The 27,086-nt window shown below is 41.6% G+C and overlaps 3 protein-coding genes across 3 annotated transcripts; all 3 read left to right on the top strand.

Annotated features, from left to right (window-relative positions):
• The first annotated feature begins 765 nt into the window (after window positions 1–765).
• Window positions 766–5,502, top strand: LOC117741248 (extracellular calcium-sensing receptor-like). Its single transcript, XM_034548153.1, is given in 14 exon segments — window positions 766–902; window positions 992–1,280; window positions 1,502–1,550; window positions 1,553–1,611; window positions 1,613–1,672; window positions 1,674–1,730; window positions 1,732–2,313; window positions 2,407–2,634; window positions 2,754–2,786; window positions 2,788–2,878; window positions 4,603–4,646; window positions 4,648–4,770; window positions 4,772–5,003; window positions 5,006–5,502. Coding segments are annotated over 14 exon segments (2,481 nt in total).
• A 695-nt stretch (window positions 5,503–6,197) lies between these two features.
• LOC117741255 (extracellular calcium-sensing receptor-like) lies at window positions 6,198–9,294 on the top strand. The gene is made up of 6 exons (XM_034548162.1): window positions 6,198–6,301; window positions 6,444–6,729; window positions 6,879–7,703; window positions 7,788–8,018; window positions 8,125–8,248; window positions 8,381–9,294. Exons 2-6 carry the CDS (start codon window positions 6,478–6,480, stop codon window positions 9,292–9,294), a joined length of 2,346 nt encoding a protein of 781 aa, XP_034404053.1. The 5' UTR covers window positions 6,198–6,301; window positions 6,444–6,477.
• An 11,621-nt stretch (window positions 9,295–20,915) lies between these two features.
• Window positions 20,916–24,630, top strand: LOC117741238 (extracellular calcium-sensing receptor-like). The gene is given in 12 exon segments (XM_034548134.1): window positions 20,916–21,070; window positions 21,231–21,534; window positions 21,690–21,736; window positions 21,738–21,774; window positions 21,930–22,037; window positions 22,163–22,329; window positions 22,488–22,965; window positions 23,069–23,299; window positions 23,413–23,536; window positions 23,640–24,112; window positions 24,195–24,467; window positions 24,469–24,630. Coding segments are annotated over 12 exon segments (2,529 nt in total). The 5' UTR covers window positions 20,916–20,945.
• The last annotated feature ends 2,456 nt before the right edge of the window (window positions 24,631–27,086 follow it).

Below are 27,086 nucleotides of genomic sequence, written 5' to 3'. Positions count from 1 at the left end.
ATTTTCACTCATAGTCGAAGCGCCACCTACTGGCGTAAGAAAATCAACGTAGGACCCGTGGGATGAGCGAGAATGAGCGAGGACCCGTTCATCGCTGCTCGCAGCTTTAATTGTTTATTGTTTTATTGTCCACTAGCACCTGATTTGTGTTGATATGCTCCTCCATAACTGTTCAAACGATATAATCATTAGCACTAACTATACACTCAAAAGCTTTCTTCACATGCAGATCAAATGCAGTGTCAAGGAGTACACTTGCATGTACTCATTTTTAATATCTTGGTCTGAAACCGTTAATGTGAACTGCCCGAACAAACATGAATCAGAAGACCTGTCACATTTTTTGTTTTTTAGGTATCATCATTTTAATGGACTTCCTCAAATCTTGATTCAAATATGTGTTTGTATATATTTAAGTAGTGTTTCTCTAGATCAGCTTTTCTTTTTTCTCTTTTCATTGTTGTACATAAAGGCAAATATAAACACAAAGGAAGAGGAGCAAACAATCTGACGTCATCATGCAGTGATTTCATAAGAAGACCCTCAATCATCATCACATGCAGAAGGATAAAGCTCTGCCCATGAAAGGAGATACATACTGTATGTTGGTCAGTGATAGAATAACATATTACAGAGTACAGGTTTGTGTGCACATGTCACATTTGTGACTGTTAGTACCAGATGTGTGACTCTGTCAATGTAATGCTACTCTTTGTTCTCTTTGTGGGAGTCTGTGGAACAGTGGATGAAACTGCACTATGTGAGATGTTGGGGAACCCAGAGTTTCCTCTGTTATCTAAGGAAGGAGATATCACTATTGGAGGAGCTTTCTCCATCCATAGCCAAATATCAAAGCCTTCACTCTCCTTCACAAATGCTCCAGAATCTCTCATATGTTCCAGGTAATGTTTGTCGTCTCCTTTCTCAATTGCTGTTTCTTAACCCAAAAAGTCATAAAAATGTTGGTTAAAAGTGTTTTTACTCTTTTCAGGATACATTTTAGAGAATTTCGTTTTGCCCAAACAATGATTTTTGCCATCCAGGAGATCAACAATAGCAGCTCTCTGCTGCCTAATATCTCAATTGGTTATAAGGTATTTGACAGCTGTGGTTCAACATTGACTTCAATGCGTGCAGTGATGGGTCTAATGAATGGGCAGGAAAGGACTTTGGGTAAAACCTGCTCAAGACAGTCATCTGTTCATGCCATCATTGGGGCCTCTGAGTCCTCCTCTACTATTGTGATGCTACACATTTCAGGGATTTTCCAAATACCAGTGGTAATTATTTGTCAGCAATTGTCTGTTCATTTTTAACTGATTTCAACTTGTTTCATTTTGCAAACGAATTGTTAATTATCTGAATTTGTCTTGTGATAAGTTAGTATAGAGTGACCCTCAACAAAGTCAGATATTGAGTCAACAACATTCTGCCAAAGTTGGATTTATACTCAAATGTTATCAATGTTATGTTTTGTTTCCCTCCTTTTCTTTTCTATTAGATCAGCCACTTTGCCACTTGTGCTTGTCTAAGTAACAGAAAGGAATATCCCTCTTCTTCAGAACCATCCCTAGTGATTACTATCAGAGCAGAGCCTTAGCAAAACTGGTAAAAGCACTTTGGCTGGACATGGGTAGGCGCAGGTTAGAAGTGGACCAATGACTATGGTAACAAACGGCATGGAAACATTTATCACAGCTGCAAGCCAGGAGGGGGTCTGTGTTGAGTACCTCAGAGGCCATTTCGAGGACTGACCCCAGTTGGCAGGTTGCCAGGGTGGTCAGAGTGATCCATAGTGGCAGTGCAAGGGTCTTAGTTGCCTTCCTCGCCCAGGGCGAGATGGACATTCTGCTTGAGGAAGCTCTGAAGCAGAACTTGACTGGGCTGCAGTGGGTGGGCAGTGAGTCCTGGATTACGGCTGGTCATCTGGCCACTGAGAGGTACTCGGGAATCCTAACAGGGTCTCTGGGCTTCACCATCAGAAAAACAAAGATAGCAGGCCTGCGAGAGTTTCTTTTGAAGGTTAACCCAAGTCAAAACCCACACAATAATCTGCTGAGAGAGTTCTGGGAAGCCACATTTGGTTGCAGTTTCCAATCTAATTTGCAGGGTCAGACTCAGTGCTCTGGCTCTGAGAGACTAGAGGACATCAACAATCCTTTCACAGATGTGACAGAGCTCAGGATATCTAACAATGTGTATAAAGCTGTGTATGCTGTGGCTCATGCAATGCATAACATGTTAAAATGTGGACAAAATGATGAAGCTGTGAATCAGTCATGTAACTGGAAAGATAATGTACAGATTAAACAGGTAAATAGTTGCCTTCAAGGATTATGTAAATTATTTGAAATAATCAACAATTCCCCTAAATATAAGGAATTCAAGCTTGTTCTCTTTTGGTAGGTGGTGAAACACCTCCAAGTTGTGAATTTCACTCTTCCATCAGGAGAAAGAGTTAATTTTGATGGACATGGAGACCCTGCAGCAACATATGAGCTGGTGAACTGGCAGAGAAACCAAGCAGGAGATACTGTGTTTGTGGCTGTAGGGAGCTACGATGCATCTCTACCAAAAGGAAAACAGTTTATCGTGAACGAAATAAACACAACATGGGCTGCTGAATCCCCAAAGGTATCAATGTTTTTAATATGATATACTAATTGTGGAGGTTATTTAAAACTAATTACATTAACATTAAGATTACAAGGGCAACACACTATGAGTAGTTGATGAGTGGTGTGGTATTACAGAGGCCACAGTCCGTCTGCAGTGAGAGTTGTCCTGCCAGGTTTCCGGCAGGCGGTGATTAAGGCAAAACCCAACTGTTGTTTCTCATGCATCACCTGTGCTGCTGGACACATCAGCAATTCCAGCAGTGAGTAAAATATTTCCTATTTCTATTTCATTGTCTAATATTTGTACTAAATCAATGCTCTCCAGTTTCTTCCAGCAAGCGTTTATTTTAAAATTGAGTTCTGTTCGTCATAACGAAGGTTACGATATTGTAACTATGGTTCCGTAAGCGGGTGGTGCACGGTGGTGTAGTGGCTAGCACTGTCGCCTCACAGCAAGAGGTTCCGCGGGTTTCAATTCCCGGTCGGATGCGGTCCTTCTGTGTGGAGTTTTGCATGTTCTCCCGTGGCAGCGTGGGGTTCTCTCCGGGCCTCTCCGGCTTCCTCCCACAGTCCAAAGACATGCTGCAGGTTAATTGATCTCTAAATTGCCCATAGGTGTGAATGTGAGAGTGAATGGTTATATGTCCCTACATGTGCCCTCGATGGACTGGCGGCCTGTCCAGGGTGTCCCCTGCCTTCGCCCTATGTCAGCTGGGATAGGCTCCAGCGCCCCCGCGACCCTAATGAGGATAAGCGGTATTGAAAATGGATGGATGGATGGATGGATGGATGGTTCCGTAAGCCAGGGCTCTGCTCCTCTACCAGACTCTATGTGTAATATAACGAGGCTATACCTAACCCAATACACGCAAACCCCACAGTATATACAGCGGCACACCCCGCTACTAAATCTACACATTCTATTCAGCGAACAGCAGCAGGGATAGAACTACGGTTATAATATTTAAACCTTTGCTTTAACTGGACTCTATGGGTACAGCGATTGGAGCCTGTTGAATGCACGTCCTGCCAATATAACCTCAACCCAACCACATTGATCCTGAATGACTAAAGGTTAATCACCACAGCCCATTTACTTATTTACAACCCAGGCCAAGACAGCAAAGAAGGATACCAAAGAAGCATAGAGGCAAAGCATAGCGGCAATGCATAGCAAATAAGCATGGCAACAAAGCAATGAGGCGAAGCATAGAGGCGAAGCATAGTGACAACGCATAGTGACAACGCATAGCGGTGAATCATAGCGGTGAATCATAGCAACAAAGCATGGCGACAAAGCATAGCAACGAAGTATAGCAGCGAAGCATAGCAGTGAAGCATATCAGTGAAGCATAGCAGCAAAGCATAGCAGCGAAGAATAGCAGCGAAGCATAGCAGCGAAGCATAGCAGCGAAGCATAGCAGCGAAGCATAGCAGTGAAGAATAGCAGCGAAGCATAGCAGTGAAGCATAGCAACACAGCATAGCAACAAAGCTTAGCAACAAAGCATAGCAACAAAGCATAGCAACAAAGCATAGCAACAAAGCATAGCAACGACGCATAGCAGCGAAGCATAGCAGCGTCACACAGAACCATCACATTAACATGCTGGAAGTCTGCATGGCTTCTGCCGAGGTACTGTAAGCCGGCAACGTTAAGTTCTGTCACAAAGCTTAGATATCCTCATGGATGTGAGGTCGGGACATGACGGCACTGACAAGATTCCTGATAAGATTCTTGAAGCGGTGATTTCACCGGGCAATTCCTAATTTGCTAAAGTTAGCAACAAAAAAAAGCAGCACACCCCACTGAAGCACTGAAGCAGTGATTGAGCAACTACACTTACGCAGATTTTCAGGGCAAAGGTGGTTTGTGATTGGAGGAAAGTTACCACAAAGTCCAGTAAAGGGCAGAGGATGTGTGAGTTTGAACCTGCATCTTACAGCTTTAAACACATTTTAGTGTTACATGTTTTTTTATTCAGATACGGGAGAATGCTCCCGCTGTCCACTGGAGTACTGGTCAAATTGAAGATCACAGCCAGTGTGTTCCAAAGGTGATTGAGTTCCTATCTTTTGGAGAAACCATGGGCGCCCTTCTCACCGCTTTCTCATTGTTTGGAGCAAGCTTAACACTGGTGGTGTCATGTGTCCTTTTTTTGGTTTCATCACACACCTCTTGTGAAAGCCAGTAACTCTGAGCTGAGCTTTCTGCTGCTCTTCTCCTTGACTCTGTGTTTCCTGTGTTCTCTGACCTTCATAGGCCGGCCCACTGAGTGGTCCTGCATGCTGCGACACACAGCATTTGGCATCACCTTTGCCTTGTGCATATCTTGTATCTTGGCGAAAACTTTAGCAGTGGTGATCGCCTTTAAGGGCAAAAGGCCAACAACACAGTTCCTCAGTGTTCTGCTCCACTTCAGAGAACAAGTGTTCTTAGCTGTACATTACTGCAGGTGTTAGTTTGTGTGCTGTGGTTAATTCTCGCCCCACCATTCCCCTACAAAAATACAGCTTATGCCACTGAAAGGATAATTCTAGAGTGTAATTTAGGTTCACATATAGGTTTCTGGGCTGTGCTGGGGTATATAGGAATCCTGGCTGTGCTATGCTTTATCCTTGCCTTTCTGGCTCGAAAGGTGCCTGATAATTTCAATGAAGCTAAATTCATCACCTTCAGCATGCTGATATTCTGTGCAGTCTGGGTTACTTTTATCCCAGCGTATGTCAGTTCTCCTGGGAAGTTTACTGTAGCTGTAGAGATATTTGCTATTCTGGCCTCAAGCTTTGGCTTACTATTTTGTATATTTGCTCCAAAATGTTATATTTTACTGCTAAAACCAGAGAGAAATACAAAAAAACATATGATTGGGAGAAACCAGTAAAAATGGTCTGAATTGCTATTCTAGTCTTAATTTACTAAAGGCTGTAGGTTAAATATGATTTTACAGGAAATGAGCCGAGCAGCATTCAGAGTACCCACATTTGCAGTTTTTTAAATGCAATTAACAATTTGAGTGCATTACCATCCCTGAAGCTTAAATTCTATATTGAATGTTCTCAACTGCAGTGAATTAAATGACTGAAAAAGTAAAAGTAAAAATAATCCATTGCATCAAATTGTCCAAAATGTATTTTTCATCATTTGCTCAAAATTAAATCCAAAACTGATATAAAATACTAATACACAAGAGCTTAGACATCCCCATGGAGACTGTTTTCTAAAATCATTATTGTAAGTCAATATTGGTTATGCTAAAAACCATGATGGCAAACAAATGTAGTCCCTCTAATAGGCCCATCCATCTTTCAGTCATGCCAGAAGCACTGCCGTTGGTGGACAAAAACACACCATTTGCATAGGTTGCTCCCAGGCTAGTGTGACTTTGTGATAGTTCTAGGAAAAACCCTATAAAATGCTGAGAGTTGAGGGATTTTAGCTTTCGGCCTTGTGTGGTAAATATTGAGGTGAGCTAAAATGCTGCTGATAGCAGATCTGCTACTTCTTTCTCTTCTGACTGTCAGAGGAGGGAAGCCTGTGTGTCAAACATATGGGACAAAAGAACAGTCTCAGTTTTCTAAGGAGGGAGACATCAACATTGGAGGCATTTTCTCCTTCCATCAGAACCCAGTCAGTGTCAATCCAGTTCACCAAGTCAACCCAGGAACAATCCAGTGTGAAGGGTAAGCGGTATGAAACTAATATATCTGTAATCTCAATACAATATGTGTTGTTTATTCATGTTTTATCTGCAAATCAGTGTGTGTTTCATACATTGTTTTACTTTTGACAAATGGTAAAATCTGATCCCTCTTCTTTTTTAAGACTGGACCCAGGAGAGCTTCAATATGCGTTCACCATGATATTTGCCATAGCGGAGATAAACAACAGCTCAGATCTGCTGCCCGGAGTGACATTGGGTTACAGGATCTTTGACTCCTGCCCCAGTATCCCTCTGTCCATCAGGGCATCACTGAACCTAATGAATAGGTATGAGAGTGGGGAAGGCAGCTGTAGCAAACATTCAAATGTGCATGCTGTCATAGGTGAAACCACATCTACCTCTACAATAGGTATTGCACGCACCATGGGACCCTTCAATATACCTGTGGTGAGTGTTGGGGACATGCACAGTTTCTATACAAATGAGCTGTCGAGGGATGTTTTTAGTTGTTTAGTGATAAGTTATATAATATGTGTAAAGGTTTTCATATTAGGCATCTCAAAACTTGCTCTTTCTCTATTTTACTTGTGTTTCAGATCAGTCATTCAGCCACTTGTGCATGTCTTAGCAAAAGAAGAGACTATCCATCTTTCTTCAGAACCATACCTAGTGACATTCACCAGAGCAAAGCCCTCGCAAAGCTTGTGAAACACTTTGGCTGGACCTGGGTAGGGGCTATCAGAACTAATAGTGACTATGGGAATGGTGGCATGGCCACTTTCCTGGAAGCAGCAGAAAAAGAAGGTGTATGTGTTGAGTACTCAGTGGCTATTTACAGAACCGATCCCAGGAAGTGGTTCTTAGAAGTGGTGAACATTATTAAGAAATCCACCTCGAAGGTCATAGTGGCTTTTGCTGATGGCACAGACCTTGACATACTTATTAAGGAGCTTCATGCTCACAATGTGACAGGCCTGCAATGGGTGGGCAGTGAGGGTTGGATCACCTATCGGTATATTGCCTCTCCAGTAAACTACGCTGTGATGCAGGGTGCGGTGGGCTTCGCAGCATTAAATGCTCACATCCCTGGACTGCGGGAGTTCCTTGCTAACAGCCGGCCCTCCACCACACCGGGAGACCAGGGACTGGTGGAGTTGTGGGAGACGGTGTTCGGCTGCACTCTGAGTCTCCAAGCAGAGACTCAAGCTCAGGGTTCAGTCGCAGCCTGCACCGGGAAGGAGTCTCTGTGGGACACAAACACGCGCTTCATCGATGTTTCAGATGCCAGTTTACTGAACAATGTTTACAAGGCCACATATGCTGTCGCTCAAGCTTTGCACATGTTGTTTACCTGCAAAGATGGACAGGGGCCTTTTGAGAACAATACTTGTGCTGATTGGGAAAATGCCCAACCATGGCAGGTAAACATAAAAATGTAATTAAAGTCGAGTCAAAATATGTTAATTTATATTTAGCTAAATAAGAACATATCTGTTTCCCTACAGGTTCTGCATTACCTAACACAGGTCAATTTCACTACTAAGATTGGTGAAAGGGTTTTCTTTGATGAATTGGGCGGCCCTGTGGCACGTTATGCACTGGTAAACTGGCAGATGGATGAGACCGATTACATCGTCTTTGAAACCATTGGTTTCTATGATGCCTCACAGCGTGAGGGGCAGCAGTTTGAGATGAAAGCAGATCTGAGAGCTATCTGGGCAGGCGAGAATCTTGAAGTTAGTCAATCTCGAAAGCCTGTCCGACTGAGCTTTCTTGAATTTTATTCTGAGCGTAATATTTTTTGTTATCATGAGTAATAAACAATTCTCTCTTTGAATACAGGTACCAAGGTCTGTTTGCAGTGAGAGCTGTTTACCAGGCACCCGCCGGGCTTTTGTGAAAGGCAAGCCTATTTGCTGTTTTGATTGCGTCACATGTGCTGACGGGGAGTTCAGCAACAGTACAAGTGAGACGGCCGGATTCCTAGCCTTTACTCTAGCAATCATCGTGTTTCTGTTGGGTAAAATCACTGCAAGCACTTTATTGGTCTATCTGAGGATGTGTGCACTGTACAGCCTAAACATATTTATGCTTTCAGATGCAGTGAAATGTGACAAATGCCTCTCCGAGTACAAGTCCAGCGAAGAGAGGAATAACTGTGACTTGAAAGCTATTGAGTACATCACCTTCAGGGAATTGATGGGTATACTGTTGGTCACCTTTTCCGTCTTTGGTGCCTGCCTGGCGATGACTATAGCCCTCATATTTTTCCACTACAGGCAGACTCCTATTGTCAGGGCAAACAACTCTGAGCTGAGCTTCCTGCTGCTCTTCTCCTTGACTCTGTGTTTCCTGTGTTCTCTGACCTTCATAGGCCGGCCCACTGAGTGGTCCTGCATGCTGCGACACACAGCATTCGGCATCACCTTTGTCCTCTGTATCTCTTGTGTTTTGGGGAAAACTATCGTGGTGTTAATGGCCTTCAGGGCAACACTTCCAGGTAGTAATATGATGAAATGGTTTGGGCCTGCACAGCAGAGACTCAGTGTTCTGTTTTTCACTCTCATACAGGTTCTTATTTGCATTCTTTGGCTGACAATCAACCCTCCATTTCCATTCAAAAATATGAACCACTATAAAGAAAAGATTATTCTTGAGTGTGCACTGGGGTCACCTCTGGGGTTCTGGGCTGTGTTAGGATATATAGGGTTTTTGGCCGTGTTATGTTTTGTACTTGCCTTTTTGGCTAGAAAGTTACCTGATAATTTTAATGAAGCTAAATTCATCACCTTCAGCATGCTGATATTCTGTGCAGTCTGGATTACTTTTATCCCAGCTTATGCTAGCTCTCCTGGGAAGTTCACAGTGGCTGTAGAGATATTTGCAATTTTGGCTTCAAGTTATGGAATGCTTTTTTGTGTTTTTTTGCCAAAGTGCTATATAATTTTATTTAAGCCTGAGACCAATACAAAGAAACATTTGTTGAGTAATGCGACCCAAAGAGCCCTTTGATTTATTTGTTAAATCACAGCAGTAGATTTATTTTAATTTTCTGTCTGTAATTGTGTTGTACTTATACTATTAAAAGGAAGTGTCTAATGTTCTAATTTTAAATGACAAAGCAACGTATGGCTCCGCCCCAAAAAATCCCTATGGCTTCTGTATATCAACAACTCAAAATGTATAATTAATAATAAATACTTTACTGTGGCAAATTTTTCTCATCTAATGGGCTCAGAAAATTATTATTTAATGTTGCAACCTTTTCAACTGTTACAGTAGATATGTTCCAAAGGTAAATAATGAATCTCCATATTAAACTTGAAAATGAACATGAATAATGTAAACAAATATTTGTTTTTGCTTTAAAACAATATATATCAACATTACAACAACACAAAATTATATTGCATGCAATGTGCATTATTGTTTTGTGATTAACTCTATAGTAGTTCACATTACAGTTAAACTATAATAAGGGAATTAATACTATGCCTTTGATCAAAGTAATACATTAAGCAGGCCTGATTTAGCAAGTCATTGGGCCATGTGACATTTAATTTGGTGTTATTGTTGTTTTTCATGATTTTAGTCAAGTGATATGCCTCTTAGGTTATCCTTAATTAAAAATGAATAAATGTTTGTATGTTTTTAAAGATGACTGTTGATGACCTCAGAGGGTATGTCTTTTGGGGTATGATTAGAACACATGTGGGTAAGTGTAGGTTCCTCAGGCATGACCATGACTTATACCTCAGGCTCTTCCCACTCATAAGCGCACGAACAAATTAACAATCTCCCTCCAGAATTCACATTGTCTCCAGTCTTCCTCCACACCACACCTGTCCCCTAAGTTTACACTGGAAAAATCCCGTCAGGGCTGTTGCATCATGATCCCCTTAAGATCTACTGGAGAACTTGAGGCCTTTGTTTGTCAAAACTTTGCCCTTGAACATTTGACCATGGCTTTTGAACTAGTCAAACTTAAATAACGACATATCATTTAAGTTGATATGCACTTTATATTTTAAATGTTGGAAAGGGAATCAACTCCAAATGTGATGTTCTGGATCTATCTATCTATCTATCTATCTATCTATCTATCTATCTATCTATCTATCTATCTATCTATCTATCTATCTATCACACGAAATGGCTAAAATTATGCAATTCATAATTACAAGTATTAATACAAGTATAGTGATAGCATGCACAATGTTGCCATCTTGTGGCAATATTGTGCAGTTGCTGAAAAGCTGCAATAATGTTAGAGATTATGCTGTGGCTATTGATGATGATGTTGTTTATTAGGGTCCTCGTGACGACTTTGTCGTAGAGGAACCTATTGTATTTCGAGGAATTATTATTATTATTCTCTATGGTTTATTGCCTTTTGGGGGGCTTTATCATATCCCAAAAGTTGTTAAATTTGACAGGCATATCAGGACAAGTGAAAAATTTGATATTTTAGAGGTCTCGTATTTGGGTATAAAATTATTTCTCTATAGCGTCCCCTTGAGTTGAAAAAGCCCACGCTTTTTGCCCCCAATGACCGATTGACTTGACATTTGGCACATGTCCACTTGGACATGCTCTACTAAAAAGTCAATGGTGCGCCTAAAATGCGCCTAATCAGATTCACCGCCATTTTTAATTAGGTAAAAAACATGTTCTTTTCCATTTTCTCCTAAATGCTGGGTCCGATTTTTACAAAGTTTTCTGTGGTTCATCATTGGTTCAATGTCATCATAAGTTGTCAAAAGCTTGTTGATATCTCATTGCATTCAGAGGATATGGTCCAATGAACTTCTAAGGGGTGTGGCCTAATATGTACATACATAACTTCCAAATCACTTGGCCTATCGTCACCAAATTGCTAGCCTATGTCCACATGATATCTCTAAACCTACCCTAATTTTTTCATAATATTTAAACATTAAGTGGCGCTGCAGTCAAGTCGGGCAGTATGGTCTTGAGACCTTAGCAGTCACAAATTATCAAAGGATTTAAAAAATATAAAACTATGTGCGTGGGGCGCAACAACAAAGAACACCATTCGCCATGAAAATGGAAGTTGTTTTTACTCGGCCATACATTATCTAATCTGCTATTGAACCGGATACCTTGTGGTTATGTTACGACCACTCTCCCCATGAGCTACAGCTGACACAAAGCAATAAAACAAAGACACATTAAGAGAAAATATAGGTATAAAAATGAATACAAAAATGAAAGCAAAATAAGAAATACAACAAAAGTTGAAATGGACCAACTTGTAAGGTAAGATATAAGAAACATAAAGAAATACAATTAAAAAAAATGACGATCATGATAGAAAGCTGCTCCTGTCAAAACATTTCACTTCAAATCAGCCAGAGATTTCTGAGGTCCAGGTGCTGACACATGTTGTTCGCTGACCAGCTTTCAACAACATTCACAGGTCCTGGCTCGGCCCCGTCAACCCCTCACTCTAAATCTGCAGCCCTCGTCCAGCCTTCAGCATCCTCCATAGGGACTGCAGGCACAACTGACCCCAACAAAGAAACTGTGCTGCTAGCAAAACTAGTTCAAAATGTTGGTGCAAGGTGGTTTGTTATAGGAGCTTTGTTATAGGAACTTTGTTTTTTTTTAAATACAAATTTGATTTCAGAAAGTGATTTGTTGTTGAAATATTGACATTGTTTTTATCAGATATAACTTTAATAAACACAAATAAAAGGATAATTAATGTATTTGATCATTTTGAGTTATATGATACATTAATACCATAAAAACAGGAAAATGGAGATTCAGCCCTGCTCATGAAAATATAAAAGGATTTTTTATTAAAGTACACTAAAGCTGTGTCCAAATCCATGGGCTGCATCTTATGAAGTATGCAGCCTGAAAGGCTGCAATAAGATGATAAAGCATCCAGATTTACAAAATACCAAACTATAGTGTGCCTGATTGACTTAAATATGAACAGGGAATCCACACCTACCCACAGTGGGCACTTTTGCTGGGACCTGGCTGTGTGATGTTTAAATACTATAATCAGGCTGAGTCACATCTCTGAAGGATGTGTGAATATAAATGTTCAGATCATCTCCACTGTGATGACCAGGTGCATCAGAGCAGTTATGTATGTCATACAGCCTTAAATTGTGGATGCAGGAACATCAGCCCAAATACGGTAAACCCTATTTAATTAAGTGTTATCCAGCAGAAATTAGAGTGACATTTTTGTAAACAAAGCTGAAAAGTCCTTATTATTATTGAGGGATGGTTGAAGAATAGGCCAAGATGCATTAAAGCAGTGATTTCCCCAAAATCTAATGTTGAACCCTTGCCAAGCCAATTCATTCTAATGTTTCATTTTATTTCACACTTAAGAAAACCATGTATGTTGTCAATAAACACCTTTTGATTGCTTTGAGAATCATATTGCTGCATAACATTGGGCTGTGACATGCAAGATTTGTCACATTTAACCTAAAGATTATACCCTCTCCAATATGAAACTAGTTAGTGTAGCTGGGAGTAAATAATGTTTCTCCTGTAGTCTTCCTCTTGCTAATTAATGTGAGCTGCTTGTTTTGAAAGACGTGAGATCACCTCCAATTAAAACTCAAAGTTAATTAATTTCCAACGGAACACCTGGTGAGCTGTTGTTTCTTAGCCTCAGGCCCAGATGTCATCAGTCTTGTTGGAAACACTTGCTTGTCTTTTCTTGCCCAGCTGGCCCTGTGTTCCCCCTCAATCCCCTGAGTAAAAGGTAAATTAGCAGCTTTAGGATGATGCCATGACACCACCTCCAAAATATACACAATAACAAGCTTAAGTGTTCCCCAGATGTGTCACGATTCCCCACTTTACCGCTTCAAATCGCACACTCATGCCTCATCTCCATATGGTGCCCGTCCCAAACATTTAATCAGGATGTTTTTGTTTTGATATCTCAACCTAAAAGTTAATTAATGATTGCACCAAGCTGCCTTTACTGAATTAAAGTTAAAGGCTCTTGTTGCAAAAGATCTGAGTGACAATGAGAGCTCAATTCAGCTTTTTGTAAAAGTTCTTATCTTAAATGTAGAACATCTGTGACAGTCCTGAAACATGGTAAATGGTAATAATCGTTATTATAAGTAAACTAAAGTTTCTGGATGGAGATTATTTTAATCATGGGCTTCATGTCCTGACACGCTTTATTACAAGCAGCTACATGAACCATGATTGGTGCAGCTCCATAATTCAATATGATAGTAGGTCGTCCTTCAATGTCTGTTTTTACCATCAACTTATTAAATGTTCTATGCTCAAAACTAAGTTTCTCATCCAGGTTTACTACCTGGGTATGAGGCCGACTGAATATGTGCTATGGTGTTTGTAGGAGCCAAATGTGTTAATGAAGATGTAACTATATATGTACACTGGGTGGCGCTGTGCTGTGGTCCTGTGCTTGCCTAATATAGTCAATCAGATCATGATTGACGGCAGGTGTCAGCAGTCAATGATGTCAGACTACCTTTTCAGTAGCATAAAAAAATTAATTAAAACCGAACTTGTAAGAAAGAACATAAATCAGCGTGATAAGAATTACCTACCATGACAGAAACCATCTTTGGTCAAACAGAAAATCCTTTTTTTGGGGGGGGGGCCTACACCAATGACCAGCAGTTTTCTTTATTCAAACTGCAAAATATGCATTCAAAAATATGAATAGTGAGTGCGAGATACGATTTTCCGCCATAATTGACACAGCCAACTGGATCCATAACAAGTTGCACGAAGTGGACCTTATTGGACCCCTTTTGGACAAATTGCGGGGGGTGACGAGACCTCCGATTGCAAACGCATAGTTCGCGCACTGACCTAAATGCACCATGATTCGAAACACACAACATCTAGCATTTATAGGGAAACAAAGCTATCAAATGTAATATTTCACAGTCAAACACATGTTCTTGACAACATGTTTCATCAAGGCATATGTTATTTTCACCAAAAATTGCAGGCTTTAGTTACTTGCGGCTACTCGTTGCTCTTGTTGGTTGGATTGGTTAGGTTTCAGTATTTGATATCTCAGTGATAGTGAGCAGCCATCTTAGTCAAGTTTTACTGGTTTGCACAGGTAGGAGCTGTGGCTGTTCATTGCCACCTGGTGGCTGTATGGAAGCAACCACACCAACAACCCTTACATAATTTGATTTCCCAAGACAGATCTGTGAAAATCTCGTCATCTATGCATATTTATAAAGATTTGTTGTGTTTATTACTTTTTCAATATTTTGAGAAATGAATTATGTTATTCCTAACATGGCTGAAAGGATCAATAATAGGGGTTTTGAATTAATGCTCCCAGTAAACGGTCATCATGGCCAAAATCAGTCTTTGTGCCTTCTCGCCTCATAGGGTCCATTGGACCTGGCTGTGTCTGAAGCTGGTCCTGACCCCTTTCCCCTGCTTCCTGCATCCAGCCTCTGGCCTGAACCTGGCCTCCTTCCCAATGGCCCTGCCTCCTTCTTTGTGCCTCCTGCCTCAAAGGCCGACCTCATTGGTCCGGCCTCCTTCGCAATGCCTCATGCCTGGTGGGCCGGCCTCCTGCCATGGCCCTGCTGATGACCCACCCCCCTCTACTCTCTTCCTCCTTCTGTTTCATGGATTGTGGAGGTCTGGATTGTGGTCCATGTCATATTCATTGAATGTGTCGTAACTCTGTAACGCTGTTCATTCTGTACACATGACATCTATTGCTTCTGTCCATCCGGGGAGAGGGATCCTCCTCTGTTGCTCTCCCTTTTTTCCATGTGAAAGGGTTCTTTGGGGAGTTTTTTGTGATCCGATGTGAGGTCAAAGGTCAGGGATGTCTTATGTAATAGCATGGCGCCGTGCCAACGGCAGTAGTTGCCCATATGTTTTTATTTCTTAATGTCTTTTTTCCACTTTCCTCTCTTTTTCTTTTCCTTTTCTTTCACGCTTTCGTTTGAACTTCGTTTCCAAGGGACAGTAACTTTTTGAAACTACAATGGACAATGACTGGGACCATTGTTTTTTCACGCGCTCAGCTGATTGCGCTGTGCAAACCACAGTTTTTGCCTGGAGACAGGCCTGTGATCCCGGTGGAGCTACGGAGAGGGCGAAAACGAGGAAATACAAACCCCTGGTACCGGCGATCATAACGGGGAACGTGAGGTCCTTGGCAAATAAGACTGATGAGCTAAGCGCGCTGGTTATGACTGAGAGGATCTTCTGTGAGTGCTGATTTAACGGATCACAGCGTGTCTGTGCCCGGCTTCAGGGACTGTTCGAGCGGACAGAGACGCTTTACTGAGGCGGTAAGAAGAGAGGGGGCGGGATTGCAGTGTATGTGAATGAGAGGTGGTGCAATCCCGACCATGTGTGTGTGAAGGAGTGTTTCTGTAGCCCGAACATTGAACTGTTAGCCCTGCTGACACCCAAGTATGTTCCTCTGGTGAAGAGGCTGCCTGTGACCACCAGGACTTGTGAGGAGGTGGTCCTCTGGAGGCTGATGACGCCCTACAGGACTGCTTCAAGTCAACGGACTGGGATGTGCTGTGTGGACCACATGGGGTGGACATCAACAGCATGACGGACTGTATCACAGAATACATCAAGTTCTGTGAACACACCACCATCTCATACCGAACTGTGCGCTGCGTCCACAACAACAAACCCTGGATCACCAAGGACCTGAAGGCTCTTCTTAAACAAAAAGAAAGCTGCTTTCCAGGTCTGGGGACAGGGATGAGCTAAGGAGAGTCCAGCGCAACCTGAAGGTGAAGCTCAAGGGAGGGCAAAGGACTCCTACAGGAGGAAGTTGGAGGCCAAACTCCCAGAATAACAATACGAGGGAGGTGTGGCCTGGGATGAAGCAAATCACTGGCTTCAAGATTGGAGGGAGACAGCCAGGGGGCTCCCTGGAGAGGGCCAACAAGCTAAACTGTTTCTTCAATAGGTTTAGTTCACAGCCCTCATCCGTCTCCCCCACACAACACACCTCTCAAACACCTCCCTCTCTGTCCACCCTGTTGAGCTGCACAATCACTGAGCCCTCAACATCAATGAGCTCTTCCCCCCTCCCCTCCCCCCTCTCTCTGTGACGACTGACAGATGAGAAGACAGCTGAAGAAACTTCACAACGCAAGGCGGAGGGTCCTGATGGCATCAGCCCCAGGGTCCTTAAGACCTGCGCCACCCAGCTGTCTGGTGTCCTGCAGCACCTCAACAACCTGAGCCTGAGGCAGGAGGAAGTCCCGGTGCTGTGGAAGATGTCGTGCCTGGTCCCTGTCCCAAAGAAGTCGATTCCATCTGGCCTCAATGACTACCTACCGGTTGCCCTCACATCCCATGTGGTGAAGGTGCTGGAGATGCTGGTCTTGGCCCACCTCCGACCGCAGGTGAAATCATCGCTGCACCTTCTGTAATTCGCTTACCAGCTTCATGTGGGAGTGGATGATGCCATCATCTACCTGCTGCAACGAGCTCAGTCGCACCTGTATGAAACCGGTGTCTCTGTGAGAGTCACTTTCTTTGACTTCTCCAGTGCATTTAACACCATCCAACCACTGCTACTGAGTGAGAAGCTGCGGTGGTGGTGGGTAGACCTCGTCCACCATCTCCTGGATCACTGACTACCTCACAGGCAATACCATAGTCAGAATGGGCCGTGTGCTGTCTGAAACGGTGTTAAGTGATGTTGGAGCCCCACAGGGAACTGTTCTGTCTCCCTTCCTGTTCACCCTGTACACCACTGACTTCCAGTACCAACACGGGGTCATGCCATCTGCAGAGGTCAGGAGGAACGACTTCAGGAGGAAGACGACAGATAGACCTGGAGTGGACGTGGAAATGGTGGAGGAGTGCTGACAATTACCTGATTGTCTCCATCAACAGCCGACTGAACTGGAAGGCCAACATCAACGCTGTCTACAAGAAGGGGATGAGTTAACTCTTTTTCCTGAGGAAGCTTCAATCCTTCAACGTGTGCAGCAAGCTGCTGGAGATGTTCTACCAGTCGGTTGTGGCCAGTGTCTTGTATTTCGCCATTGTCTGCTGGGGGAGCAGCATTGGAGCCGGTGACACCAACAGACTAACAAACTGGTTTAAGAAGGCCGGCTCCATCATCCGTGGAAAGCAGGAGCATCTGTAACAGGTGGTGGAGAGGAGGACACTGATTAAACTATTGTCCATATTGGACAACCCGGACCACCCTCTCCTCCACCTACTGCAGAGTCAGCGGAGCACTTTCTCCAAAAGATTCATCCAGCTCCGCTGTCACAAGGACCGATACAGGAAAACATTCCTGCCCACGGCAATTAGACTGTACAACAAAGCACCTCTGGCCAGACCCTCTGTGGACTAATTTTAATTTTCACTGTACACATTCACATCTACATTTATGTTGATTTACACTTCATATACACTACACATACTTTGCATTTTGCACACTCTGTTTAAACTTAAATTAATGTCCTTAAATACACACTGCACAGTTATTCGTATTCTATTGTGTACATATGTTCTACATATTTTGCACATTTTGCACACTCTGTTTACATTTAATTTAATTTAATTTCCTTAATACACAGTGCACTTATTTTGATTCTATTGTGTATATATATTTTATTTATATATATATATATATATATATATATATTTTTTTTTTTTTTTTTTTTTTTTTTTGATTTTGTATATATCTGTCATCCCTGTTCTTATATTTTATTTTATTTTATTTTGTGTGTTTAGTTTATTTAGTCTATTCCATTTGGTGTCTGTAAAGTGTTGGGCACTACTATGACAACACATTTCCTCTTGGGGATTAATAAAGTATCTATCTCTCTATCTATCTATCTCATGTGTACAGATTATAAAGCCCTCTGTGGCAAATTTGTAATTTATGATTTTGGGCTATACAAAATAAACTAAAATGAATCATGGAAGTATATTTTTATAAATTGCATCATAAATGGTGAACTTAAGTACTCTCATTACGCTTACAGTCCTAGTAGGAGTACACATTTAGCTGCACTGGTTATAATGGAAATATTGCCTTTTTTACACTATTATCCTTAATTTAATCTCAATTTACTCTGTAATGGTAATATGAATAAGGTTAGTTACATACAATGGACTCATTCCTTAGCTTCTTTCAAAGGAGACCAACAATTTGCATTGATTATTTATGGTTGAGGAGCAACAACTGGTCATATACAACAGTGCACTGTCAGACAGAGAACCTTTGTCCATTGCATGTGGCCCACTCTATTCATTTGGCTCATATTTTTGACATCCCACTTCTACTGTAATGGGCCAACATCTGAGATTTGATGTTTAAATATAAATGGGCTGTACTTGTATATAGGAAATGTCCCTTTCTGACAGTGAAGTGACAAGTCAACCGTGACAGCTTCACAATGTCGAGAGCCTTCATCATCTCAGGGTGATTCTCATCCATTTTCTGCGTCTTTCCATTGTGGAGCTTTGTGACCTTCATGATCACCTCAGTGACCTCTACCAAAGAAATGAACAAGGTTGCTCCAGCCTTCCAGCTTTACCTTCTCCAAGGAGGATGCACCAGGGCTAAAGACTTCCACAATGTGTTCCTTCCACCATCCAATACTATTTGTTGTCTGCTTGTCAAACTTGACAATTACTTCTTTGCAAATATAACCTTTAAATATTTTGATACACAAAAAGTATTCTGATTCTGTCCCGCTCTATTTGTTTGACCATAACCATTTTTTCTTGTATGTTTGTCTGTAAGTCTGTCTGTCTTCATGTCCTTCAAATAATTCTCTGGTAAATGGACTTTGCACATATATAGCAACTTTCTAGTCTTCAGAACTAAAGCACTGTACACTACATGGCAGCCAGCATTCACACATTCACATACATTCATACACTGAATGCCTCCTGTCCACCAAGATCTAAAGTAATGTACATTCACACTGAGATTGACAAGGGCATGTTGGGGTTTAGTGTCAAACCTGCTCAAAGACACATCAACATGAGGACTGGAGAAGCCAGAGGCTGACAATCTTCTGATTAGAAGATGATCCACCCTAACTCAAAGCCACAGCCCTCCCTGTTTAAAGCTAACTAACTTGTGCTTTAACTCAACATATTCAGCATACTTCTCTACTGCCAACTGCTTGTATCTTTCTGTTGTTTTCAACACTCTATCTATATATTTGTGTTTCTGCCTCTTTTTTTTCTTCTTTTTTTCATCTTTATTCCTGTCTTTTGCAAGGCTGATTAATCAAGGTCTTAACAGAATACAGTGACACATCTAATACTCAGGGGTTTTAATTATCTTGAATCTCCCATGTGTGGACAACTGATACAATTGCAATGCCTTTATTGTTCACTTCTAATCAGCTTGTTTTCAGAAACAATAAGGCGGATCCCTTTCCCTTGAGGTCATATACCCCGACTCTAAAATCTTACTTACAAGAAAAGGAAACAAGTGTGTCATAATACTGAGCGTTCTGTCTTAGGGCAGCTCTGACCTTCCTCTGAGCATCACACAGGGACATATTAAATTAATAATGGAACCTATATGACCTGAGGCAGCAAAACATACAGCATCTAAACGTGTCTTTGCTACACACTCAGTGGTGCTCTGTTTTGTAGCCTGCAGGGTTTGTCCTCTTAATCATAAGCACAACACAATAAGGACATATTGATTTCACCACACCTGTTTAATACTACGGAAAGACATTTGTTTCACAAAAATAAAGAACACTTAGGATAAAGGACATAATGTGTGTAAAAGATACTGTATGTACTGTATGTGTGTCAGGTAATATTATTATGCTTGTGTTAAATGTATAATCAAAACTATACAATAATCCATTTTATGTACCTCTTTCTTTCTATCACAATGAATAATTATTATTGTGTTTCTGTGCCTATGTGTTTGAAAGGCATGCATCTCACATCAGCATCCCCTTGTGGCATGGGTCCTCCGCCTGCCTTTTCATATCAATGAAGGATGAGTAAGGCCTAGTCAGGCATGTTACATGAGCTCATGTCTTTCTCCATTTCGGTCAAGTGCTGATTCCAGTTCCTTGTTATTGTTGTTGTTGTTGTTGTTACTTACTGTGAAACTGGGGGCTTTTTTTCCACTGACCAGAGGCCCAAGGGAAATTAGGTCAACTTGACAGTTGTGATGTGAAGCAGGTAGCATATATAGGCTACAGGGCAGCATCTCCCACTTAGAACTCAACTGGATTGCTTGTCTATGATGTGAAGATGTTGCACTGGAAGTGTTTGATGAACATAACCTAAAATATACAGAATTGAGTTTAAAAAAAAGACATAACCAGACATTTTACACTTCCAAATTTCTGTAGATGCTGTGTTCATTTGACAAGTTGTTTGATGCTTTGTCAGCTTACCAAGTGATTGTTTAGTTCAGTAGTCACTGTTTGTATGTGTTATTTAAAATGTGTGAGTTGAACTGATGTGGATATTGGCTATCTAGGGTATATGGTGAAAGCTTAAAAAGGATGACCTTTTTTTGGATGAGATCAGTAGCGTTCAATCTCTCCAGCCCCAAAAGCACAGAGCTTGTGCTTTTGGGGGTTGTATGGTGTTTTATTTTTCCCTACAACTCCAAGCAAGACCAGAGTCAGCAATGCAAACTAATCCCAGGGTCGATGACCCTGCCTGTGCTGGAGAAAAAGGGGGACATCATCTTGGGGGGACTCTTCTCCCTTCATGACATGGTGGTGGAGCCCAGTCTGTCCTTCACCTCTTCGCCTCCTCCTGAACAGTGCACCAGGTGAGCTGTTCTTTAGCTAGTCTTGATAGCTGCACATTTTCTCTTCATTTTATTGCTTCCATCGTTCTGTTTTTTTAAAAACTATGTTGAGTGAAATGAAGTCATTTTCACCCTCATAATTGTGTAGAAAAATATGATTGCGTCATCTCTGTTCTTCCAGATTTAACTTCCGGACTTTCCGTTGGATGCAAACTATGATCTTTGCCATAGAGGAGATCAACAGAGATGGCAAACTCCTTCCCAACATCACACTGGGCTATAGGATCTATGATTCATGCAGTACACCCCATCAGGCACTGAAGGCTGCCATGGAGTTAGTGGGGAGTGAGAGGAGTTCGGAGGTTGAAGGAGAGACACAGAGTAAAGGCACCTGTCGTGGGACGATTCCAGCATTGATAGGAGACGGAGGCTCTACTCAGTCTCTCGTCGTGGCCCGTTTCCTAGGAGTCTTCCATGTGCCACAGGTAAGAGAGTCATAGCTACTCATTAACTGTGATTGTTTTTTGCTCTTACCACTACTGGGCAGGGTCAACAGTCTCTCATTCATAGTGGCTTTAACATTTGAATAATTGAATAATGTTTTAATGTTGGACATTGTAAAATGTTTTCTTCCATTCAGGTTAGTTATTTCTCCAGCTGTGCCTGTCTCAGTGACAAAAAGAGTTTCCTGCTTTTTAAGAACTATGCCCAGTGACTTCTTTCAGGTTAGAGGCAGCAGCCACTCACAATATTACCTATATACACTAACCAAGTTAGTCCACATTTTCATCTAGAATAATTAAAATATTTCTCTTACTCTCTCTCTTTCGCACTCCCTTTCACTCTTTCTCTCTGTCTCTCCGCTTCTCCCTATCACTAGGTAGATGCATTAGTACAACTTGTGATGCATTTTGGCTGGACTTGGGTGGGTGTGATAGCAGGGGATGATGCTTATGGCCTTGGTGGGGCAAACATATTTGCAGATGAGGTGAGTCAAACACCCTATAAATACAGAATTTAACAAAGAAATAGCTATTAAGCTATTTTAATTGCTTATTGAACATATTGTGAACTTAAAATGAAGCTGTCATGCATCCCTCCTGTTGCTCACAGGTTAGAAAATTGGGTGCTTGTGTTGCCCTTCATGAGGTCATCCCTAAGAATCGAGCACAGACAACGATTTCATCAATTGTTTCCAAGATACGCTCCTCTGGGGCTCGAGTGATTCTAGTGTTTGCTGTGGAACAAGATGCAGCCGCATTGTTTGACGAGGTTCTCAGGCATGATTTGTTCACAATCTTCGACACCACCATAGTATTTCAAATATGATACAAACTTTTGTTTTTGTTGTCTTTTTACAAATACAGGTTTACTGAGTTTGAATTTCTGATGTGTTTATGATTGCAAGAAATGACATCTCCATATCACTTTTATTTAGAGAGGGCCTCACTGGGATACAGTGGCTGGCCAGTGAGGCTTGGAGCACAGCTGCCATCCTCTCTACCCCCAAAAAGCACCACCACATTCTCCAGGGCTCCATGGGATTTGCCATTCGGCGAGCACACATCCCTGGATTGCAAGAGTTTCTGCTTCACCTGCATCCTTCAAGCCCTGATGCCCTTGGAGATCCCTTCCTGATACCCTTCTGGGAAGAGGTGTTTCAATGCAGGCTGGGTGTCCAGGCTGAAGGTCAGGAACATAATATTGAAGGTAAACCTCCATGCTCCGGGGCAGAAGACCTGGGAAGTGTGACGAATATCTATTCAGATGTGTCACAACTAAGGATTTCCTACAATGTCTATAAGGCTGTGTATGCCATTGTCCATGCACTTAAGGCAATGAGAAGTTGTGTAAAAGGAAATGGGCCATTTCCTCAGCAGGCCTGTCCAGATGAAGACAATATACAGCCATGGCAGGTATCATCCCACATGTTCACTAATTTACTCCAGATAAACAAAGATTACAGTGATGCTAAAATATAGATTGTTAAACTAACTGTTATGCACTGTATTCCGTTAGTTTCTTCATTACATACAAGGTGTGGAATACTTGAACTCCTTTGGCGATGAAACCAAGTTTGATGAGAACGGTGACCCTGCAGCCATGTATGACCTGGTGAACTGGCAGCTAAGACCGGATGGTGAAATGGAGTTAGTCACTATTGGCAAATTTGATGAGACGACCACAGGTGGAAAGCAAAAACTCCAGATCCAGGAACATATAATTGAATGGAATGGCAACCAAACCGAAGTAGGAATCTCAATAAAATAAAATAATGTAATTTGGAATTGCATTTTGTTTAATCATATTTTGTATTATTATGTGTTGTGATCAGTGTAGTGTATGCTCCCTTGTTTGCCTAGATTCCCTTGTCAGTATGCAGCAGCATTTGTCCCCCAAGTACCCGGAAGGCAATCAGACCAAACTTCCCTATCTGCTGCCATGATTGTGTGGTTTGCACAGCTGGCGAGATTAGCAATCAGACTGGTGAGAAAAGGCTACTTGCCCACATTGTGTCGTAGAAATAAACCTACAGTTGCAGTGGTGAAAACACGCAATAACAGCTAAAGTCTTCTTGTCTTTCCGTTAGATGCCATAGAGTGTGTGCGCTGCCTGTCAGAGTTCTGGTCCAATGCTGAGAGGACGGCCTGTATCCCCAAACAGGTGGAATTCCTCTCCTATAGCAGCACTATGGGCATCACCCTGATGGCTATTTCCCTCATTGGCTCCTTCTGCACTTGTGTTGTGGCCTTCATATTCTCTTGTCACAGAGCCACCCCCATTGTCAAGGCCAACAACTCGGAGCTGAGCTTCCTGCTGCTCTTCTCCTTGACTCTGTGTTTCCTGTGTTCTCTGACCTTCATAGGCCGGCCCACTGAGTGGTCCTGCATGCTGCGACACACAGCATTCGGCATCACCTTTGTCCTCTGTATCTCTTGTGTTCTGGGGAAAACTATAGTGGTGCTAATGGCTTTCAGGTCCACACTTCCAGGCATCAATGTAATTAAATGGTTTGGGCCTGCACAGCAAAAGGCAATCATTACTTTTTGTACACTGGTCCAGGTAAGGATTTTCTGACTCATTATGCACCTTGATTAGGGTATTTTCTCAAATATCTAAATAAGACACGTTTCTTTTATTGCAGGTAATAATCTGCGCAGTGTGGCTGGTTGTTGCTCCTCCCACTCCACACCAACTGATGCCACGAAAGAGCATCATTCTCTTATGTAGCGAAGGTTCACCTGTAGCATTTGCTCTCGTCCTGAGCTACATTGGCCTGCTGGCCTGCCTCTGCCTTGTGTTGGCTTTCCTGGCAAGGAAACTACCGGACAATTTCAATGAGGCCAGACTCATCGCCTTCAGCATGCTCATTTTTTGTGCAGTGTGGATAGCCTTTGTTCCTGCCTACATCAGCTCCCCCCGGGATGTACTCCACAGCCACAGAGGTGTTTGCTATCTTGGCCTCCAGTTATGGACTGTTGGGTTGCATCTTTGCACCAAAGTGCTACATAATCCTTCTAAGGCCAGAAAAGAACACTTGGAAACACCTGATGTCGAAATCTGCCACTGACAAATTTTAGGAGATCAGCTTTATTACATTCTCATTTCATGTATTTCTTTTACTAGCCTTTCCCCTGATGAATATAATAGATATAGACATAGTTTATTAGCATCTACTCCTCAAATATGAACAGTTCCATTTCACCACTAGATGGCAGTAGTGTGTTGTTAATGCTGCTTTCTGTATTTCTTCGTGGTCCACCTTTATCCTTACCCATAACTTTCCCCAATGTCTTTGTACATTTTCCTGTTTACCGTTTTTGCTCCTATTATGTACATTATTACCCATAGTTAAATATATTCCTTAACGTTATGAATCAATTTGGTCACTGGTGTTAAAATAAAAACAGATGATATAATCAATAAAAACAATATCAAAATCATATAAAAGTGCATTATCAGAATGAGGTGATGTTATTGTTTTAAAGCCCCTATAGTATTTAACATTGAGCAATTCAAGACTACCAGCAGTTTACAAATGGTTTTATTTTTCCAACTACATGACACTTCTTTGACATTCTCCATTGAAATGTGAATGACAGCTCATTGCTAGATCTCAATAGGATTTGGCAACAGTGTCCATGCGGATTTGACCCGAGATAGAATGATGAGGCCCAAGGTCTCTGAGGTATGCTATGTGGAAATTCCAGCCATCAATGGTTAATTTAAACCCTCATACTCTGGAGGCCTTTACATATAAACATCACACTTGGCTGTTCCCTACAATAACAAACTTAAACGCCAGACATTTTTCCGTCTCTCAACAACGGCTAACATTGATTATCCACCACTAATTGATCTGTTCCTTCAAAGAGAGACACATCGTAAGATGGGGAGATGTACGGTCTCTGATGTCCGCTGGGGTCAAAAAGGTGTTTGTCAGATTTTATTGGCACTGTATTACTTGATTTTCATTTAATTCCCATTGTTATTACTCTTCTAGTCTTTGCATGTTGTTCTCTATTCTGCAACATACATTTAAATATAAGACAGTGGTCCTGTGAGTGGCTGCTGCTATTGTACATGTTTCCTTATGAGTCTCTTTGGGTGTCATCAGGGCAAAATATGGTACTTACTTTAGCTGAGTATAGGGGCGCAAAAGAGGTATATAGTTGAGATATAAAATAAAAGCAGAGCTAGAAGATGGGCATGATCCAAGCAACGGAGCTGGACGTAGGAGGGTTAAATGTCGGAAATTGCTCCACCCACTAGAGCCCTTGGCCTGAATTGGCATCGCGGCTGGTGTTTCCCATCACAAGATAGTCTCCTTTCTCATTTCAAAGAGTGATGCTTCAGATAGTAGAACACTTGATTTAATTAAGGAAATCAGAATAGACCATGTCTATTTGAGGGTGAGATGATTTGAATGAGAATGTCTTTAATGAAATGGATGGGCCATCAAATTACAGGCACACAGATGTAAAATAGAAGTGTGCATGGCTGTAAAAAAAAGTGAGAGTAGAAAACAAGTCTGGCATTCATAGAAATCCACTCCACAAACTACTAAAAAAGCAAACTCCAAACATCATGACATATATTGCTCACAGCATAAATGCTGACTAGATGTTTGGACACATGGGGGTTTACCTCATCAAAGACAGGGATTAGAGAAGTTATACAAAATATTGTGTATTATTACACAATAAATGATGTTGTAATATGTTGGGGTGAAGCGAAGTGTTAGTAATGACTGAACTAGAGACAAAGGGATGGATACAATAGCAAACACCTTAAATATCATTTTGGTGCAGCTTGCTTTGTTTTGAACAAGTCCAAAGTGTAATTATTGTCTGCCTAATATTCTGTTTTGGGGAAGGAATTTGAGTTGTGAAACAAATATTCTGTTAAGTGCCTTTAAGGTAGAGCTATTGACCCTCCTCTTGAGTTGTGCTTGACAACTATACTGCTTGAGACTTACCCTCCCACTTAATGTTGAAGTGTTTGCAACTAACACCAACAATTTAGGAGGCAAATCACAAAGCAGCAAACAACATTAGGTGTCATTTTCAGTCTGACGAGCACCACTTTTGTGAGTTTTCAGGATAACTGGCAAAGGTACAGATATGTCTTACTGGCCTGGATTGCTGATGCATTGGTTATAAACACACACAAAAATGTATCATTACAAGGGGAACAGTCTCAAAATGTTAACAAGATATGCTAAATAAAAGGGGAAACTGATCAGCAACAGTATTCTTAATGCCAATAACCCATGCCAATATTAGGCAAAATACAAATAACTGGATATTCTTTCTAATTATGTAACACCTTTCTAAGTATCTGGACAGAGGGTTATATAATGTTCCTCACCCATCGACACACATTCATACACAGATGGTGGAGATACGTGTACATAGCAGTCACTTTGCATAATCATTATATAAGGGCACAGAGTTGAGTAATTGAATCATATCTTGCTCAGATGCACCATTACCAAAAATCTCTTTCACCATAATCCTGGTTTTCTGTCATTTTT

The sequence above is a fragment of the Cyclopterus lumpus genome, chromosome 13, assembly GCF_009769545.1.
Source record: "Cyclopterus lumpus isolate fCycLum1 chromosome 13, fCycLum1.pri, whole genome shotgun sequence".
NCBI lineage: Eukaryota > Metazoa > Chordata > Actinopteri > Perciformes > Cyclopteridae > Cyclopterus > Cyclopterus lumpus.
The sequence above is the reverse complement of the archived record's forward strand: the minus strand, read 5'-3'. Positions and strand labels throughout refer to the sequence as shown.